The sequence below is a fragment of the Aphis gossypii genome, chromosome 1 (genome assembly GCF_020184175.1).
Source record: "Aphis gossypii isolate Hap1 chromosome 1, ASM2018417v2, whole genome shotgun sequence".
In the NCBI taxonomy this organism is placed as follows: domain Eukaryota; kingdom Metazoa; phylum Arthropoda; class Insecta; order Hemiptera; family Aphididae; genus Aphis; species Aphis gossypii.
In genome coordinates, this window is record NC_065530.1 from 45,020,143 (window position 1) to 45,040,137 (window position 19,995).

Below are 19,995 nucleotides of genomic sequence, written 5' to 3' on the forward strand. Positions count from 1 at the left end.
ATGCACTACTAAAGAAATAAAAATATAATATCGTGATTTGTGAAAAACATTTGTAGTCACTTACGATATCAGCACTGGCCAGTGGTCCCCGTAACCGCATTTGTATGTAACATACGCACTACGCGAAAATGCACTTATCAAACTCACAATATCGAACTTCAAAATTCGTAGGTCTTATCCAGGCACGTGAAAAAGTGGATTTTATTTTAGTGTAGTTTAAAAGGTTAGAAGTGACATCGAACTAAAGCTTATCGGCTAGGTCCATCTCTTATTCGAAGGAAGTTAAGAATAATTTGTTATCAAGATAAATGTGTTTACCTACAAAATATTATGTTCATTTTAATAATTTAATGTAATTTTTGATATTTTACTAAGGAAATCCGAAATTTCATTAGAAGTAGAACCATTCCATACATTCATATCCACTCTCCAGTTTTGGTATTTAAATATGTAACATGTAATATTTATATTTATTTATTTTGTATTGAGAATATACGTGCAATAAAAAAATGTTAATTTTACAATAAAAATTATTAATTTCAATAAAAAAAATTTCCTACTAGGTATGTAATGAGGGATAACATGCATGTAATTAAAAATACTGAGAAAAAAGTAAGTGAAATTTATCTTTTTTTCCGTGGATTTTTTATCTAACAACCCAGTAAAAGAGACCAATTCTTATGAAAACGATATAAAACATATGGCTATATACTGTACACTATAAGTTTCGAAAAATTTTATTACGACTTTGGATAAACATTTTGAGTGATTCTAAATGTTGAAAATGAGATTGCCTTTAATATTCTTATAATCTTATGTGAAATATTGAATTTTTATTTGGACTGCGTTCATTTACACGTACCTGGGTATTTCCACCGTTAAAGAGTTAAAAGTAATTCAATCAACGTATCAAATAATAAACACTTACGAATCACGCACTGCACCTAAAAAAATATATTGTAAATTCAACATCGACAAAACGCACTTGACCGACGCAGATGCGGGGTTAATCGGAAACCCCGAAAAATAGAGACCAAAAGAACGGGCGACCATGACGAGAAGACTGCCATCTTGTCGTTTTAGTATAATTAGAAGAAAGGATTTCGCGCCACAGTGGCTTACTGCAGTATCGAAAACCTAATAATTATTTGTATTTACCAACATACACATTTAAATTTTTTAGTTATATTCTATCCATTTAAATAATAAATCATTTGAAAAGATAGAACTTGGACTCCAGCCCTTCCAAATCAGTTAATTAACTTCCGTAATCATGTCAGAGTTCGATCATAATATGTTTTTAAATACATTTGAATTCATTAGTCGGATGCTAACAATAACGCCATCTATTGTTGCCACTTTTTCCGTTTGAAAATTTCTACGACGGCCATGCTATAATATAAAAATTGAAGATAGATAGCACTGCTATATACGATTTTTCAGATTTTGAACAAGACGAATGTCTTAATTTTATAATTTTTAAATTTACCAACATGAATTCGACTTTTTAACGTGCAATCTGATCATTTTTTTTAATATTGTTTTAGCATCATTTACATGATTATTAACTTACAATTGTTTAAAGGGATGTATCTCTTTATAGATTATCATACATATGCAGTGATATTTGCATTCGATTTACCATTATAATATAAGGTTTTACAATTCCTTTTTTTTTTTTTAGAAAGTAAATATTTTTTGATGTCTGAATAAGGCCCTATTGCTTCGTACAGATTATTTAAAATTCGACATTCTTCTTAACACATCTCTAAGAATACTACTCCACAATGAATAATTATATTTGTATTGCAAAAAAATATATGGGAAGTTTTGTTTTTCCCATTAGGTATTCATGCGTGACTTTTAAGTTGTAGTCTCGTGTGACCAATTCTGAGTTGGTTTAATATGGCTTAAGCTGTTGTATATGAACTAGAATTCTCTCAAGTGCTTACGCTGATCATTAAAAACATAATTTAAGAATAATAAATCAATCAGTTTATTAATTATTAATTAAACATAGCTAAAAAGTTCATTTATTGATAACAATTGTACTTAAGTTGATAATAAATCAATTTTTTTTGCCAATTCATCCAATATTTTACTGGATTTATTATTTACAATAAAAAATTTAATTTTAATCATATTTTTAAAATTAACTATTAAATAAATAAGAAACAATCTAAAATAATAATAATAATTAAAAAATATATCAATACCTATAATACATCATTATTTAACATGGCAATTGTTGTCTTCCAAATCAACTTCATTGCCTATATTATCTGAAGAATACGTGTAAACTCTTCTAAGTCAGTAGGTAATAACTTCGTTTACACTTAGTACATTTTAAATTGAATCAAAATAATTTAAAATTTATAATAATGTGAGCATATGAATTTAAAAATGTCAAGTATATAATAATTATAATAAATAATTAAAAAATAATAGTATTAATCAAGTTTATGAGCTTCAAGTTATTGTCATAGTCGATATAGATCTAATTAAATAATATAACCTGGTTAAATTGAATAATATACATTTCAATTTAATTTTTATAACAATTTAAACTTACAAATTTTTAAAACTTTATATATTTTTTCTTCAGCTAACTAAACGTTACCGATGTTGGCTCAACAGAGTTTACTATTTTAAAAAATCAGGAGAGTTCACTGCCAATTAAACTATTTAAAAAATATATCACGAGAAAATGGATATATATACCTTCCCCTCTTTTAACCAATCCTGGCAAAACCTTTGGAGTAGAAGACTCTTTAATCTTTAATTATATTTAGGGCTGTCTAGCACATCTTAGTTATCAGTTGGGAACCTATAGGAATTTCTAAGTATTTTCTTTATATTCTAAAAAAACAATAGAAAAACAAAAATATTAGCGGCACTCACTTGTCCACCTTTTTCATATTGCATTTTTATATAAAGGTGGTAAAATGAAATTATCTAAATTTTATTTTGAATTAACATCTTATATTTTTAAAATAAACACATTTTGACAAATATTTGATTAACTATTATCGTAATACATACATATATATAAACAATATAAACAATATTATTACTGTTTATCATAAAGGATATAAAAACAGATATTAAATCTCGGGCGAAGCCAGGTATTCTGGCTAGTATAATATAATAGTATAATAATAGGCATATAATATCGATCGGTGCAAACTCGGCGATATATTCTCAATATGGTTTAAAAACAAATAACTAACCCGCGATAAAAGCACCGTAGCGAACATTGTATTGATATCATAATAATATGTAATATATTATAAAAATACACAAAACATTTTATAACATAGGTAACAGCACTAAATACTGATATACTAAATAAGATAATAATATTATAATATAAGTACCAAAATTTTAGACTATATATTAGTATACAAGCACATAGATGATATTTATATTTTGTACAATCAAAACCTCTGTAGGTTTGATTCGAGAACTATGGCCTATAATCTATATCATATATAGTCGTGCATCGAAGTTCTTAAATGTAAATAATCCTTATAAATACACATTAAGTAACAAAATATTATATATTATATATATTCAACAAATAGTATGTATAAAACCTTAAAAATAAATGTTTAATATCAGTCTGCAACAGGTACTATTGTACTTGTAGGATGTTCCGTATGTCATTGATACTTCTTATTATCATCCATTGCGCCATGGAACGATTGCCCACAACTAGAAAAATCTGTTACGGTTCTGTGTGCCGAATTCTTACTATGATTTTGCAAGGACTCCATTTTTTCAGGATACTTTTTCCCATAATTTAAATAGTCCGCTGTAATTTAACGACATGATGATATGATACTTTTGTTTTAAATTTGACGTAGGAATATAATCATAGCACGTATGGAGTATTAAAAATTAATAAAAATAAATAATAATTACATAATTTGATTTCATTCGGCTTATCGGTCATTTCGTTGTAAATGACAGATGCTTCAGATTTTGGAAGATTGTAGACGAGGTTCAACACGTACTCGAACATTTCTTTATCAAAATATTCACCGTACAACTGGAAAAAATTATAAATAAAATTTAATATGTATAATGTATGCTGAAAATCACTCTTATTTTGTTTTATTTGTATTATTGTACAAATAATATTTTTGTAACAAAAACATAAATTAATACCTTAAAAGCCAATATAATTAAATCGTCTTTGGATGTGGCTTTTTGCAAAATGTATTCGGCCAACAAGTACTTTTTAAAATCTATGGTCGACAAATGTTCATTCTAAAAAAAAGTAAATACGTTTTTTTTATATTAGGCATATTAACGCGAGAAAAATACAACTAAAAACAAGTCGTTCAACATTGTCATTGTTTATTCTGCCAGTCTGCCTTTTTACTAAAAGTGATAGAGTTATGAGAAATAACAAGTGTATAAGAACATGATTAGCAAGTAGGTATTATATCTATCTATATTCTATATAAATGCATTATTTAGTGACGTAATAAAACAATAAATGTTAGTGCCTTTATACTTCATTGATATACAACTAATATAGTTTAAAAATTGCTAAAACCAACTTATTTTTTTATCAACTTTATTGTGTTTCGAAATATTTGGCAATTATGATCAAATAAATTATATATATAACTAAACAAGTGCATGGCCACATTTAATCACTTTTAAATTTAATTTTTTTTTTTAGTATGATTTTAAGTTAGCTTATATTGTTATAATATTAGGTATTAATGAGAAAAATCATTATTTGTTTATTTATAGTTTACGGTCTAAGCCTTATGAATAAATATAATACAAACAAATTAAAATAAAATAACAATAATAATAATAGCAATTTTATTACAAAATTAAATTTAGTATATTTTTACGATTCTGAAGACATAAAATTCATACATATTATATTGTTAATATATAATTATAAATGTTAAAATTTGGAACTAACCAACCTGTAAAAATCATTCGATTTAGCTCCAGGATAGCGACATATATATGTATATAAATATAAGTTAATTATGTCTATAACAGACCGTTGCAAATGTTACCTCTAGATGCATTTTAAAGAGGCTGACCAGTGAACCATCCTCAGCGGTGACGTTTAAACTGTTTGCGAACTCTGCCAAATCTACCGGTTGAGACTCTCGGTTTTGAAACGACAGCATGTTCTTAACCAGAGCCGAGTCCTCGATCTTAATTCGCGTCAATCTGTAAATTTGTGTCAATTTGTAGAAATACAACGGATATGACAAATACCTATTGGCAAGTGACATCACACTACCGTGATGATGTAAAGAGAATTGTTTATTATTAGCAAGATGACAGAGCAGCTATGGCTATGGGATGAGCCAGATTACGTTATTATTATTATTGTTGTTATTATTAATATTACATAATAGGTACTACGCAAACTAAGACGAAACTTTTCAATATGACTAATAATATTATTACATAGTTTCGCACCACGGCAAGATTAATTATCGTATGATAATAGTCCGTGTGACATCCTGCCAACGTCATATAGATAATAGTGATATATTACTACAATATTATTTGTAATATGCAATTATGTTGTATTATGGCAACCATCGATCTGCACTAATATAATAATATACTCTCACCCTAGTCGACTTCTAAGTCTTTCGACGGTGATTAAATTCGAGGTCATCGGCAGACCCAGTTGACCGGCTTTTACGGCTACTCTACAGTCGTCGTACGTGTAATCTGCAGTTGGAACAGCCAATGCCCTGTAACAATATCAACAAAACAATCAGAGGAGACGACTCCAAAAAATCAATTTGTATAATACTTAACGGTATAATATAATACATTAGTCTGTAAAAATTTAATACAATCATCCCGTTTAACGACTAGCAAAATACCTGTAGTCGCAAATGGCATTTCAATTTTTGAAAGGGAGGCTTGAGTTTAGTTCTGAATAATATCTTAAACAAGTAACAATAGAACTTAAGAATTATGAAAAATATTTCCTCAACCCGCTCGGATTAGGATTACAATATTTTATCATTTATATTAGTATAAGTTTTTTGCAAAATAAAATACAGGGTGTATAAATTCCCTAAATCATTCGTATCCTCGTGAAATAATTATTCTCTTAACATATTTGTATGACCAGTAGACAGTAATTATATAATTTAGAAAACAATTATCAATATCTTAAGAAATTTTTACTGGGGATACTATTAACCCAAGAAAATTATATCCCCGGGGTGTATATTTCACCGTAACAAATTTTCCAAAAATAAATTTTATATTTTAAGGTGGTGGAGGAGGGGCTTATGACACCTAAGTCTACTTCATGCAATAATCGTTTTAATTATACTTTGGTTAATACATAATTTCATTACTTTCGGAAATATTTTATTTGGTGGAGCATTTAAAATTATTGAAAGGTTGTACCCCTCCCCCATCATCCCACATTTTTCCCTATTTTATAATTAAAGGTGTAACGTTTGTTATTTAATATTAATACATCATAATATAATATAGGATAACGTACTTGGCCATAACGTTACGAACACCTTCGGCGAACGCTTTTGGGTTCTGTTTTTCGTATTCGCTGGGCACGTACACCGGTAGAAATTCCACTTCCACCGTCGTAGTCGGCTGCGTCATAGTCAACCATAAGAGTTTCAATCTAAATACGATACCGTATATTAAATACATGCATGTCATGTACAAGGTAATTTAATAGTCTTATAAAAAATATATATGTATTATATTATGTATATTGTCTCCCTTACGCTCCAGGACCGTCCCATGTCCAGGTGACGGTGTCCAGTTTGTTTGGGTACCGTAACAATACTGGTTGAACGGGCACTGCTGGATAAAAGGCACCTGGCTTGAACGTTATCAGACACGATCGGTTCGTACATGTGCCTTCCGGAAATATTAAAATCTGAAAAACGATTCAAACCATTCATTGTTGGGATACATACAATTACATATAATTATATTTAAATCATACATATAATATATACAGACACATTCATTTCATCAAATAATATCAACTTAAACACTAAACATAATTTATTTAAAAGCAAATACATGCATGATTAATTTGATATTAAAAACCATTAATGTTAAAAACCATTTGATCAAATCAAATGCGTCAAAATTTAACGATGATAATTTTTTCTGAAAAAAAAATTATCAGGCATCGTAGTCCCTATAGCCCCTGTATAATATATAATTATATATCATACACATTATATAAATGATAAATTTGTAACATAGACGTTATAATATTAGCTAAATATACCTAAATATATATATTATATTGTTTTAATATTTTCAAAATTAAACTGGTAAAAATTAACTCGGTAAAAATCAGATTAAAATAGTTTTCCAATTAGGTAATAATCTAACAATAAAGTAAATGCTAACAATTAAAAAAAATATTTTAAACGTTTGCGACAGTTGACTATTATTTCATCGAGGATATGTTGAATGTGCTTATATACGTCATATTATAATATGACAACATATGTGGTACATCAACAAAATTAATTTCATATTTTTATACGTGAATACAATATATATAATAATATTTCGTTGTAAAGTATTTTACCTGAGGCCAATCTTGGTCAGATTTTACACGGCGAATTATCTCCTGTATTGTGTTATGTCTCGATTCTGGGTCGTCTCTCCGAACGTACACTGGCTGTGTGAAGTTTATTACTCCTGTACAACCGTAAAAAATAATATGAGTAAAACTTCATTATATAGATTATTGGTATAAGCAGATATATTTTCACCCGACTTTGTAATAAATAGGTATCTCATTACGTTTGTAAGAATAGTGTCTATAGTGCCTACACGTATTAAAGCGTTTAAAAGTATATACACTATGATATATGCGATATAGCTATATAGTGCACAATATTATATTATTATATAGAAATTATATTATCTAAAAAAAATACACACACACACTCAAACGCACGCAAATATTAATAATCTATTACGGATGACTAGGTACTATAAATCTACTGCAATACATAATATATTATGCACATGCATTGTCGTCGTATTTGTCATAAAATACTTTGTAGGTAACGTATAAATAATATAGTTTACAACATTTAATATCAACCTCTTTCAACTTTATCACTTAAGAAAACAATTATTTTAGATCTTTCTCACATCTATTTTATTTTTACAGTTATAAATTATAATGTTGCCTTTAACAAATAATTTTCGAATAATTTAATGTGTTATAAATTATATTGCGTTGACACGTACTTCCGACCCAAGGGTTAAGTCCGTCCTCGATCCTCGCAATGATAGAAGGGAAACCGGTCACGTAACTTATACAAGAGTCAAGGAACGTGGAATGAGGAGCTATGACTAGTAAGGGGGCCTCCCTGCGGGAAGCTTTAACCCCCTTAATAACAATGTTCATGCCACCGGCTAAGTACGCGGAACGGCCCACAAAACATATCCAACGACGGAAATAACTATAAAACAAAAAATAAAAATGTTAAAATTATAATAAGCAATCAAAAATCACACTCACGCTAAACAAATAATTAATATTACATATAACACTACCTATACTCTATAGATATATCTACTATATAGTCTATATGTACTATAATATAATATAATCGTTTTATCTAATCATTATTTTTTACAAAGAAAATCTTGAAAGCGATAAATTATAAAAGATAGAATACTTAAATAGTTCTGAAACACACAAGATATAAAATACGAGCATTTAAAGTATTTAACCATGTAGGTGTTTATATAATGATTAAGAAATAACGATCAAATATTATATGAGTATTATATAGTACTTTTACTTCTTCATGTCTAATTCATGCAAAAATTAAATAATTAGTTCCACTAGACTATTAAAATACTAAAATTATTTATTACTTATTACTTATTAGTCTAAGACCCGGATTTTTATGCAAATGCATATTCTTCTACATTTAACTTATAATATTCTGATTAAATATGTTGACGTTTCGTAATAACATTTGTTATATAAACAATGGTAATACATTATTATACTCTGCTATTAAATTCCTTATTTGCATATTTTTGCATATTTGCATCAAAAGACATAATAATTATATATTTTTGGATAATTACATAAAATGTGCAAATTTTATAAATACTAAATAAAATATTTTGAATTTCACTCAAGTTTAATATATTCGTACAATTATCTAATTATCAAAAATGAACTTTTGGTAATTCTATAAAACTTTCAATGCATAATAGACGCGATCGCGTGTCTAAAAAAAAACGGGTGTAACATAAAAAATTTTTTTACATATTTTTGATTTTTTTGTGAACATAAATATTATACATATATATTATTTAACTATAATTTTTTGTACAAAAATCCGGGCCCTGCTTACTACGAATGAGGACTTTGTGCAAACTTAGTTAAAAAACGTATTCACTAATAATTTTATGTGCGTATAAATTAATATTATTGCTAACATTTTATATTTAAAGAAACTTATAATAGATATTAAATATTGGTATCTTGAAGTCCCGAAAGATTTAAGAATAATTTAAAGTGATTTTCATTTATATCAAATTATCGACTCATTGATATGTAAATTATATACAGATTCCCAACACAATGGAAATCAAATACATAACAATAATATATCATACAGATAACTAGATAAGCGTTTTTATAAATGAAAGAAAGTTATTACAATAATAATTTACTATGTATAATCATTAATCATGTAAATTTTTATTATTCTGCAGGTTTTCCAATACCAAAATAATTGTCTTCGAACCGATAACGTAATTTTACCAATAACAATTTTACTTGTAATAAGTAATAGACACACCATTCATAGTAAGTAACCACACAAACGCTATATTATACTTATGCTACGTAAAATTAGGAAATTCAACTTATATTGATATTACTAATTTATTTATTTTTCTATTTATAATACGGTAAGTTGTAATAATTTATTACCTATTATATTATATAATACTATTATATAAAATGCTACTAATATTTATTACCTTAAAAGTCAAAAAACAATACCTAGCACCGACAGACGATGAGAATAGGTCCGTAGTATAATTATAATATAGGTACCTACTTAACTTAAAATTAATATAAATATTTTGAAAATTTTATCATATATACTAAATAGTTAATAAAATGTGACGAAAACATTTAATTCCCTACAAAAATATTTTTCATAAATACAACAAATAAACTAAAAACGTTATTTGTCATTTAAATATCCAATTTCATCAAAATATTTAACTATAAACAAAATCTGTACCAAATTATATATTTTTGATATTTTTAGGTTGATGTAAGAAAGACTTATGAAGAATTTTATATCAAATTCATAAGTTAAAGTTTTTTAAATATTAAATTAAATGATTTTTATTAAAAAAAAATTATAAATTATTGTTATTTAGACAAATTTCGTTTAAGTATTTACTGCAAATGGTTATAAATATTTTTTAATTGATATACGAATAACCTGTGTAATATATTTTATAAAAATTGTTAAGCTTCTTAAAATTTGATTAAGCCTAAACATTTTAATCAACAACAAAAAAAAAATATCAAAATATCAAAAATTTCAAATACTTATAAATAGTAAGTCTAAAAAATTTGAAAATATCATTTGAGGAGGAATCATTATTTTACGAGTATGAATAACTAAAGTGTCAAACTCATAAAAAATATTTGTTGCTTTAATGTAAACATTTTTATTACACTTTCAGCTGTTGACAAATACAAACAAATAAAAATTTAAAAAAATATATCAATGATCGCTCCGCTCAGAATCTAAAATACAATTAAATTTGTAATTATTTTTTAAAACAATTTTCTAACCATGTAACAAGGTTTTAATAGAAGTATTGTACACTCAAGGACTTACTATTTTGTTTCATTGATAAATAAAAGTTCTATAGAAAACATTTTTAAGCCAATTTTAAAATATAGAGTAAAAGAAAATAATCCTTCTCTCCTCCGTGAAAAAAAGTATAGGCCATCGATATAAGACAAGATCCGTTATTGATAAGTACTAATATTGTCTGATGCATGCACATTATTATTGTATCTTTTAGTGGCTAGATTTTCGCTTCGTTATCGATAACCGGTATAAAATAATAATTGATATCACGCTGTGTCAAATTTTAAATCCAAATCATTAACTGATTTCTATCAATTTATTAATATTATATTACGTTGAGTGTATTAACGACGACGCTCTACTCGATATTTTATACCGGAAAAAATTACAGCTGTAATGGCGTTGTAATTTAACCGTATTATTAGGCATAATGTATCGACGTAGACATAATAGTTTTTGTGAAAATTATTAGTGTGAAAATGTTTATTATCAATTTTAACGATAAATACTGTTTATTCACGTTAAACTATCACGCTAGAGAGTCAAGCTGTTATTGGGCGTAATTTAAACACAGTTTGGGCGTTGCAAACTATCAAAGTAAAAATTATTTACCGATAATGCGTAGGTATCAACTACAGCACAAAAAAACGAATAACACGCGATCCGCGGTGGTGCCGGCAAAACAAATGGCCTCTATGACGATCTCGCGAGACATAAAACAATTGCACGCAATAGGTAAAATATTTATATTATTCAATCGGCCAGACATGACACCCTTCACAAAATCCGTGTTGGAAACCTATAGTTTATAGATAATGACGTCGCGTATGTTCCTATCTCAATGCATCTTATTTTGATTGAATCACGAATCGTGAAGAAGCATAACATAATAACGTACATAAACGTATAGTAGGTATTATATAATATTATATCGTGAGAACGATTAAGGCGGAAAAAGATTCGTATTCTTAATCTAACATACACATACGTTTAAAACTCATGTCGTAAGTAGTTTATAAAGGAGAACCAAAAAATAAAAATATTTCCTAGATCAATCATAAAATACAAATTTAATGTTCATATACGAACATAAATAGTTTTAACAATGATAAAATGTCCAATATTATGAGTACAATATTCGTTGAAAATATTATTGTTTTTTAATTTATTGGATGATATTCATTATTTCTTAAAATCAATTAATTTTTTATACTAAATAAAAAACAACGAGAATTTAAATTTGTTAGATTCTGAGCGATGAATGTATTAATTTTACGTGTTTTTATGTTAGAGCATATGATAAACTGACGATAAAATGCTTCAATTTTCAAAAATGGGGTGGTTTAGGATTTCAAATTGGATCTAGTTTATACTTTGAATAGGTCTAACTTCAAAAATATCAGTATTTATTTTTATAATCGAATTAAATAAACAAAAAATTAAGGAAAAACAAAAATTTCTATGCAAATCCAATTGTTGACAAAATCGATTTGGTTTTTTTGATGTAACTCAATAACAAATAACCGTAGGTTCTTGAAGAGTGGCGTTTAACCCCCGCCCTTTCCATAAGTAAAACAGGTATAATGATTTATTTTATGGAATTTAATATTTAATATTGATAATACTACAATTATACATTTTTTTTATACGTATATAATATTATATAATTCTCCCCCCGACCCCCATACCACAATTTCGATTAAAAATTATTTTCTGGGTAGAAATGCTTGAAATATTAATACGAAGCACCTCATACGTTGTTAATTTCTCAATTAAAAAACATCGAAAATTTATACTCGCAATATTTTTTTGTAAGCGTTAACATTTAGAATTTTGTCAAAATTCATAAAAATTACAAGTATTTTGTTGTTAAAAATTCATAAAAGTTTTTGTTTTTATACCAAAGATTTGAAAATGTAATACAAGCTTCTTTATTAGTTTTCAGATTATATATGAAAAAAAAATTCTATCGAAAAGCCAAATAAACTTTTTATGAGCATTTCAAGGTTAAATGTTTACGGCTGCTTTTTCATGTTTTTAATTTATTTCAAGTTATATAAAAATAATATAACTGCCACTACATAGTTAAATTAAACTTCTAAAAAAATGCTTGATAACTATACTTTTGTTTGCTCACCTACATTTTTATTTCAAATCTCAATGTGAATAATGAATATCGCTAGCATTTCATGTACACTGAAGTGACATTGCACACTTATTATACGACGTTTATTTTTATAATATTTTACTATCAAATTAATGTATTCGTCAGACTTCTAAATTCAGTAAAATATTATACAATAACGGTCTTAGCCGTAAACATTGATACTTTGCCTGTCCCATCATTGTTGGCAATGCTTATTGACGCATAATATTATAATATTATAGTACCTATATGTGAATTCTAATCAAATTTGTTTTATAGGTTTGTTATGTTCACTAATTATATAACATAATAGTGTATTATACTCCGTCTCGCTGATATTCCAAAATAATCAACTGCCTCAGAAGCAGTTGGACGTAATATACGTGCCGTGCAGCGCGCTATTATGAATTCTAACTACAGCAATAACTACACTATATCTATATACATATTGCATATATAATATAATATATACAATTAATAGTACAGTTCATACATCAAAAATTAATACACATACACACACACATACATTAATGTAATTTGTAGAGTTCTGTGACTCGGGTCCAAAAAGTCTAATCCCACAGATAATACTTAGAAGTCTCTAATAAATATCAATTTCAATAGGTACAATCTATCTCGTACTTCGCGTACTTGCATATAATTTAATTATTGAAACAATAACTTCCAAGGTTCAATTTATATAAAGTGTAACATACTTTACATACTTATGGGTATACATATTTTATATTTAATAAAATGTTTGGTTTACGTCTGTTGTAACACGTCAAAAATCGTGTTGAAAAGTTTATTAGTTTACTAATAAACTACTAGGATCTTTCATTAGACCCAAGACACGGCCGACTACGTTTGGCGATTAAGTAAATACTAAATATATGTTATATACATTCATACTTTATAGTCACACAGGATGGATGCAGAAATACATGCTCAACGGTTACACTAATAAAACGCAACATATTACATCGTTATGATTGGAGATGGGCGCAAATTCAAAACTACAAAAAAATCTTAAAAATAGATAACTAAACCAAAAATTATTATAAAAAACTTATTTCATGGGGTTTTGATTTTAATTTTCAATTGTATCCTAATAACCAACAAAAACAAAATATCCAATACCCATCATGTCATATTTTAATAGTCTTTTCGATGATTTACATTCTATGAACGTAATTAATCATCATGGCTATATGTTCTTAAACTAAAAAAAAATTTAAATAAAAAATTAATATTGGTTCAAATTTTATAAAAAAAAAAAAACAAAAAAAATACATTTAAATTATATTATTAAAATATAGTTTTTAATCCCTTCATCTTTGTAGACTTAAGCTTACTCGGCAATAACCCTATTACTTTTAATACTACTATTTTTTTTGTGTTTATTATTACACAAAAATACAAAAAAATTAAACAAGTATTTTATAGTCAATGGTGACCCCAGAGGATGCAATTCAAATACGTCCAACTTCACCAAATCGTATACAGGTACGATTTGTTTTTCAAATTTTATACTTAAACAAATAGCATCAGCAGCGGGGTGTCACCCATCCCCAATCATACAATTATCTATATTATACAACAACAGCAATATCACACGGTGCAGACGATATCTTATACAAAGAGGATGTGGATCATCGCGTACTTCCTACGATTGGTATGAACGAGTTCTCTTCCTTAGCTACGATGGTTGGGCCGCCAGTGACGACGGCCGCCAGTCCATCGTAAAAGGATGAGTGCGGCGCGACAGCCAGCACGGGAGCCTGTTGTCGCGTGGCCTGTTCGCCAACAGTTCTGACCCGGTGGAAGCCAACCGCCCCGAACATAAGCCGGACGATCACGTACACCGCACTTCTGACGCAGCTAAAATGCAATCAAAAGCCCAATACCGCATACACGTGAAGCGTGCATAATATACATATATAATAGTATTAAAGTATAACTGTCTACAATAATATTAATGTATTTACTATTAGTCATTAAGATACCTATCATATATAGATATTAGGTACCATACATAATCGTTCACTTTATCACCCCTCAATCTAAACCAGCGGTTCCCAAACTTATTTTCCACGATACCCTTTTTTGGACCAAATTTAGCTGCGGTGCCCTACTGTGAATACCATGAAAGACAGAACAAAAAAATTCCATACATTTTAAATTACTTATTATAAGCCATAGGCCGCGGTGCTTTTAAAAAGTGCTCACGGTACCCCTAATGCACCGCAGTACACAGTTTGGACTTCGCTAATCTAAACTAACAGCCCTTATGTTTTTAGATTCGTAGACGGAACATAAACTTATGGGAGAGGAAAGTTAAAAATATCACTCGTGATATCTTTGTACAATATTCAAGTAGGCATATAATGTATTTAATTTGTTTGAATAAATTTATTTTTAATACAACAAAATACCACATACATAGATACAGTAGTTAGTTATAAAAAAAATTATTAATATTGCTGGTAAGTATCTATTGCAAACATCGGCCTTGAACTAAACCCAAATATAAATATAGTTAAATTAAAGAACACAATCATTTTGAAATTGTAAGTCTAAGATGAGATATAATTAGAATTGATAAGGTTTTTTTATGGTCAACAGAAATTATTAGAAGATATTTTCAACGTGATTTATAGGTTAATTAATTATTTTTAATTTTCAAAAACCTAGTTAAGTTATTACAGATTTACCATGGTAATACCAACATTTTTTAAACATTTTTGCCGGCAATTATAATGTGTGAAAAGTACAAAACATTATCAAATAATATTATATTTAGATCGCAACATACAAATCTCGAATATACGTTGTATAGACATAAACGTACATGGTTACATGACATATTCGATACAAATTAAAACAAAAATAGTGTATTGCAGAAAGCTTTTAAGCACTGACAATCGGCATTTATAATATATGTATATATATATACTTCTAACATGCAATTAAATATCCACCTTTCTATTATTATTTTATAATAATTTAAATGACGTAAATTTTTAGCAAAAAACTTAAGTTCCTATTATATCTATAACTAATCAATAATAATAATCATAAATTATTTCAAATAAACGAATAAATTATTACTGTTACCTTAAATATTTATAAAATATTGTGATTATGTAACGCCACGTAACAAACTGATTATTAATGTTTTAATGAAAAAATTCTACATAAATTTTAAAATTTACCTAATATTAAAATAATTTAATATCTATGATCTATCGATTATGCATTTATACTTTATAGTTAACTGGAATTTGTGCAGTTCATATATTATACATCTTAATTATTACTATAAATCACAGTACAACAATAAAAATAATTTAATCCAGTACTGATAGTCTGTAATGTTATATTATAAAATATAATAATTTTTATTTAAAACTAGTGTTAACAAAAATTGTTAAGCATAATGCATATATATATATATATATTTGTAAATTATATTCTAACAATCGAGGAATTATATTTATGAACGCAAGAAAATAGGTAGGTAAGTAATAACTAATAAGTACTACTACTATATTGACATATTATTGGTATTAGATTCAAAATCGATTTCCTCCTTTATTTACTGTAATTTTCAGGTTTTTCAAACAGTATAAAATTTAGAATTAAGATCTAGTTATTATTATTTTAAATTACTTTGATAAAATGTAATTAATTTAGAAATTCAATTGTAACTATTAATTGTTTAAAACTCCGATTATTATAGTATTCGTTGAGAACTTAGAATACACGTAACTGGTATTAACCTTGTTACATTTAGATAATAATGAACGCTATTCCTCATTATATAGCCTAACATGTCAAATTTTTAGTACCTAGCTAAAAATTACAATAATGTATTATTGACGAGTCACTGTACTAGTACTAATACGTCAACATATATAATAAACGTTCTAAATCGCCAACTCAATATGACGCTATATGATAAAAAGTGAATAAGTATTATCTATAGTCTATACTGTTAGATATAATAATATAGACGTATATGCCAATCAAAATGTTGAACTAAAAAAAAAAAATGAGGAGACGAGTCTCAGTTCAAATTAAAAATCGCTGTCCACCTTAGTTTACAGTATTTATACGATTGTGGGCTGTGACCTAAAAGGTGCTTACAGAATCCATAATATTGTATATAAATAGGTTTGAAAAAATTATTGTAATAACTGAAAAATATAGACATTGTAATATTGTATACCTACACATAATTACTATATAAATTATAAATAGTATGTATTTGTATTATAGAAGTGATACAGAGATAACAGTCATAAGTCATAAGTTATAAATTTAGTCTATTTTTGTGCAACTTACCGTCTCCATCCGGTAAGTGGTTTCTCTGATAATTCGGTCTGACTAACGCCGGCCAAACCAATGGTTGCTAACAGCCAAGCTATAAACAGCAACACCAAAATTGCCATTATCCTTACGGGTAGAACAACTATAGTGAAAAATGCAGTCTGAAATAAAACAAAAGGCTCTGTTATTAAATAGTATTAAATATTAATGATAAATGTGACAACCAATAAATGTATACGTAAATTACCTATACGAATAGTATACGCGAGACACAACATAACATAATATAATATAATTTTAATTTTACATCATCAACAATTATTAAAGTTTTATAAATATGTGCACATAAAAAAATAATAAATTTAGTAGGCTATACATATTATACGCAAATAATAACACTACAGTTATAACAATTTATACTTTAAATAATACAATTTATGTATAGCAATTAAACAATTTTAAGCCCAATTATGGTGAACAAAAACACAAATTATACTTAAATGTTAAATTACATATATATACTAAATACCTATACATAAGTAAGTACATACAATAGTAAGTCATATTTCTGTCTAGATTTGTGTCAACTCATATGCTCTAAGGTTTCAAACGTCAATAAATTATATGTATTATAATCCTGCATAATATATTCAAGGTCTATATCGGAAGTACATGTAACATCATTAAGGAACATTTGTATGTTATATTGCTGATATTCTTGGTAAAGCTTAAAAAATATAGAAATCACATAACAAAAAATTAACAGAATTATAAATTAAGTAAATAACAAAACATGGACACGTATCTTAATATAACTTAAATAAGTATAACTGAAGCTGTGTGTGAACCTACTCAATAACTACGATAACTAAGTGTCATTCTTCAATAAATTATGAAATTTAAAATAAATAAGTACATCATATTTTATTTTAAGTAATATAATATGGTATACAGTGTATAAACTACTATACATAATAATGCCAAACGTGAGCCAGTATAGTTATTATGGAAAATATTTTTAATTTGAAAACGCTGAACAGTAAATGTCAATCCATTTTATCTTATTGAGCTACAGACAGTGAAAAATCTTTTCAAAAACTGGTTTTGTGTAAAAATTCCTATTTTTCCATAATTTTTTGGGGGACTTTTCTCGATTTTTTTTTAAACTACTAATAACTTCTTACTTTTGACCTTTATACTGATCAAGGATATTCAATTTGCCACTAGAAACCATCCCTGAAGTTTTAAATTAAAGCATTATTTCAACAAGTGATGGCGTACACAGACACAAAAACAAAAACATACACACATCATTGTAGAATCAATACATTCACCACTCCGTTTAGAACCTAAAATGTTTTAAGTAAATTTTGTGTTCAACGTCTGGAAGATATAAATTTAACAAATATGGGGGGTAATAAGTACTGGAACCATTTTTTGTCAAAAATGTATTAAAAACCGCCGCGGTATGTGCTAGAACGTTGTCATGCAGCAAGAAAAAAACCAATCTTTCTACAGAGCTGGCGTAACACATGGAATTTTTTTAAAGAGACGAACCAAAACATTTTTATAGAATTTAGCATTAACAGTATTTTCTAGGGCACAAATTCTTTGGACACAATTTCATGTAATCAAAAAAAAAAAAAAACAAAATGATCTACTTCTCTGCTCGTCATAAACTGACTTACTGTCGGATAAAAACTGAATACGTCACCGAATACAGTAGCACAAGACATAACTGATTATATATTACTATTGCTATTACTGCAGCACTTGTTTCTAATTTAAAACAACATTTTATCGCAATTCATTGTTTGAGATTTTTTTCTATCTTTAAATTATAACCGCAGTAACGAACATAAGTTAGATACGATTACACTGCCGAAGAGCCGAAAATGAGTTGATACACAGTATCATCCACCTGAAATGGCTGAAACTTTGTATGAATGATTAATTCGTACATTCAAATAAATTATTGATTATAAGGCTAAGTAGTAAGGGTTATAGTACCTAATTACTTCCTAGAATTCATAATAATCTCGATAAAAGTATTAATTTTAGAATAGTGATCTCAAAACTTATGAGACATGCTGTGTATAAGTACATCAAGTACTAGTACATTATACAATGAAGCTAAGGTGCATTTTATTTTTTTTTTTTTTTTAGTATAATATTTATTATTTAATTACTTAAATCGTATTATTATCGTATCATTTATTTGGATTTACATTGAGAAGATTGTTCATAAATAATACAATAGTTATGTATATTACATACATATAATGTTCCATAATACATTTAATAATACCATGCAAATAGGCGTAAATAAGGGGGCTGGTGGGCTTAACCTCCTCTAGAATTGCTATAACTCCTTAAAAATTGTTTAGGGATTTTATTATGACGTAAAGCAGGTATGTCAAACACGCGTCTAATTTTTTATTGGGCCACGGGCCACAGCTACCAATATTAGTGGACAAAATAAAAATCAATTTTGTATAAAATATTATACTTAATTTCATATTATATTTTTTTTCGTTAAATGTTTATGAGCGTGCTACGCATACTAAACTATTCAATATGTTTGGCCCTCTTGGATACTTGATACTCTGACTTAGTTCAGCCCCCTCTTCCAAATTT

At 27.3% G+C, this 19,995-nt stretch overlaps 1 protein-coding gene across 6 annotated transcripts in view; it reads right to left on the reverse strand.

Moving 5' to 3' along the window:
- Positions 1-2,960: 2,960 nt before the first annotated feature.
- The window catches only part of LOC114130183 (lysophosphatidylcholine acyltransferase), a 28,392-nt gene continuing 11,357 nt past the window's right edge, over positions 2,961-19,995 (reverse strand). For 4 of the 6 annotated variants that reach the window (XM_027995090.2, XM_027995089.2, XM_027995088.2 and 1 more), the window contains 10 exons: positions 17,374-17,519; positions 14,690-14,907; positions 7,592-7,704; positions 6,765-6,919; positions 6,521-6,658; positions 5,622-5,747; positions 5,049-5,208; positions 4,171-4,272; positions 3,925-4,051; positions 2,961-3,814 (listed from right to left, as the gene is read on the reverse strand). In XM_027995090.2, the coding sequence (XP_027850891.1) occupies positions 3,663-3,814; positions 3,925-4,051; positions 4,171-4,272; positions 5,049-5,208; positions 5,622-5,747; positions 6,521-6,658; positions 6,765-6,919; positions 7,592-7,704; positions 14,690-14,907; positions 17,374-17,519 (1,437 nt within the window). In that variant the 3' untranslated portion in view covers positions 2,961-3,662. Of the gene's footprint in view, positions 3,815-3,924; positions 4,052-4,170; positions 4,273-5,048; positions 5,209-5,621; positions 5,748-6,520; positions 6,659-6,764; positions 6,920-7,591; positions 7,705-8,265; positions 8,481-14,689; positions 14,908-17,373; positions 17,520-19,995 lie in introns of all 6 variants that reach the window. The other 2 variants (XM_027995093.2, XM_027995091.2) reach the window with 1 other exon arrangement.